Raw genomic sequence first — 2,006 nt, 5'->3', positions numbered from 1 at the left:
GTGCCCGTTGTGCTGCCCATGCCCCCATAACCAGCCTCTCCCTGCCCTGTTTCTCCCCAGCTCTTCGGCTTCGTCTATGCCTGCTACGTCAGCAAAGTGTTCCTGGAGGAGGAGGACAGCTGTGAGTGTCTTGGCTGGGGGGACAGGGGCACAGGGGCTGGTGCCACCCCCAGCGGGATGGCAGCTCCCAGTGGGGGCTGGGGAAGCAATGCCCGGGTCCCAGGCAGCTCAGGAAATTCCTTTTGTTGGGTTTTTGCCCCATTTTCCCATCCCTGGTGAGGCAGAGCTGCTGGGGTGTGATGGGGCCGCTGTCACCTCACTCACCCCTTGGCAGCCCCAGTGACTTGGGGACACTGTGTCCCCTGGGCTGTGTCCCCACTGCCAGGATTTCACCCCAAACCAGGGGAAAACAGCATTTTAGGCAAAGTGAAGGCTGATTTTATCCAATCTGTGCTGCTCCCCCTGATCCCACCCCGCTCCCTGCAAACCCCCCTCGGGAGCGCCCGGCCCCGTGACCCAGGTGGTCCAGGCTGAGCTGTCCAAGGGCATTAAAAGCTCATCTGCCGTTAATTAATTCCCACCAGCTGGCAGATCCCTGCAGGGCTGGGCCACAGCCACCCGGATGTGCCCGTTCCCTGGGATCAGCACCGGGATCAGACTGGGCTCAGCACTGGGCTTAGACCAGGCTCAGCACTGGGATCAGACTGAGCTCAGCACCGGGATCAGACCAGGATCAGACCAGGCTCAGCACTGGGCTTAGACCGGGCTCAGCCCTGGGATCAGACCGGGCTCAGCCCTGGGATCAGACCGGGCTCAGCACTGGGATCAGACCGGGCTCAGCACTGGGATCAGACCGGGCTCAGACTGGCCTCAGCACCGGGCTCAGACTGGGCTCAGACCGGGCTCAGACTGGGCTCCGACCGGGCTCAGCACCAGGCTCAGCACTGGGCTCAGACCAGGCTCAGCACCGGCTCAGACCGGGCTCAGCACCGGGCTCAGAACCAGGCTTCAGACCAGGCTCAGACCAGGCTCAGACTGGGCTCAGACCGGGCTCAGCACCAGGCTCAGCACTGGGCTCAGACCAGGCTTAGGCTGGGCTCAGACCGGGCTCAGCACCGGGCTCAGCACCCCCCCCATGCCCACAGGTGGTCCCAGCCCAGCCCGGGGCTGCAGCACCCCCGTGTTTTCCCTCCTTTCCCATGGAAACAAAACATTCCCGTGGGGAATTGGCCTCTGCCTGAGGGAACAGCTCCTTTCCAAAGGGTTTATCCAGCGCTGGCGGCTCTGGAACACGTTTGCACTCCCACAAACTCTGCATCCAACACCATTTTAATATTAATGCTGCCTCAGCCCGGGATGCAAATGCATCTTTTTAATGGAATATCTTATTAGATTTGAAATGGATGGATGGCGTCAAAATTGAGAGGTGGTGGAACATTGAGTCAGGAAGGGAAATATTCCAGGAGAGGGGGGCTCTGCCCTGGAGCTCTCAGCTCTCGGATACCCATGGATAACCCACCCCAGTGTGGGATTTGGGAACTTGGGTGGTGCTGGGGATCCTGGAAAGGTTGGAATTCCCAGCCTGGCTGCACCTGGAGTCCATCCCTGTGCTGGCTGTGCTGGGGAGAAGGGTCAGGTCTGGGGAAACAGGGGGTGCTCTGCGAGAAGCTGGGGCATGTCCACCCACCCAGGGCATGTCCATCCACCCAGAGCACCCCCAGAGCCCCCAGGGCACCCGCAGCCCCCCGGAGCTGCCCCGGCACCGCTCGGGATGAGGGGCCGGGCCCTGATCCCTCCGGGAACGGGCTCGGAGCGGGATGAGCCCCAGGCTGGAAAGCCCAGCGGTGAACGCTGCTCTGTCGAGCCTGCAACCCCCGAGGTGACCGCCCCAAAGGAGCGCTGATTCCCCCATAGCTCTCCCGAAAAGCTGAAACGCCAACCCCGGGGGCAGCGGAGGGAATCGCGCCCTCTCTGTCCAGCGGGGCTGTGCCGGGGGAGGACGGAGC

General features: G+C 62.6%; 1 protein-coding gene across 1 annotated transcript in view; it reads left to right on the top strand.

The window, feature by feature from the left end:
- Positions 1-2,006, top strand: part of NKAIN1 (sodium/potassium transporting ATPase interacting 1) — a 12,355-nt gene that overhangs the window by 5,620 nt on the left and 4,729 nt on the right. The window contains exon 4 of the mRNA XM_031061869.1: positions 61-121. Coding sequence (XP_030917729.1) covers positions 61-121 — 61 coding nt within the window. The remainder of the gene's footprint in view (positions 1-60; positions 122-2,006) is intronic.

This window comes from Geospiza fortis, unplaced genomic scaffold (assembly GCF_000277835.1).
Source record: "Geospiza fortis unplaced genomic scaffold, GeoFor_1.0 scaffold32, whole genome shotgun sequence".
In the NCBI taxonomy this organism is placed as follows: Eukaryota; Metazoa; Chordata; class Aves; order Passeriformes; family Thraupidae; genus Geospiza; species Geospiza fortis.
The sequence above is the reverse complement of the archived record's forward strand: the minus strand, read 5'-3'. Positions and strand labels throughout refer to the sequence as shown.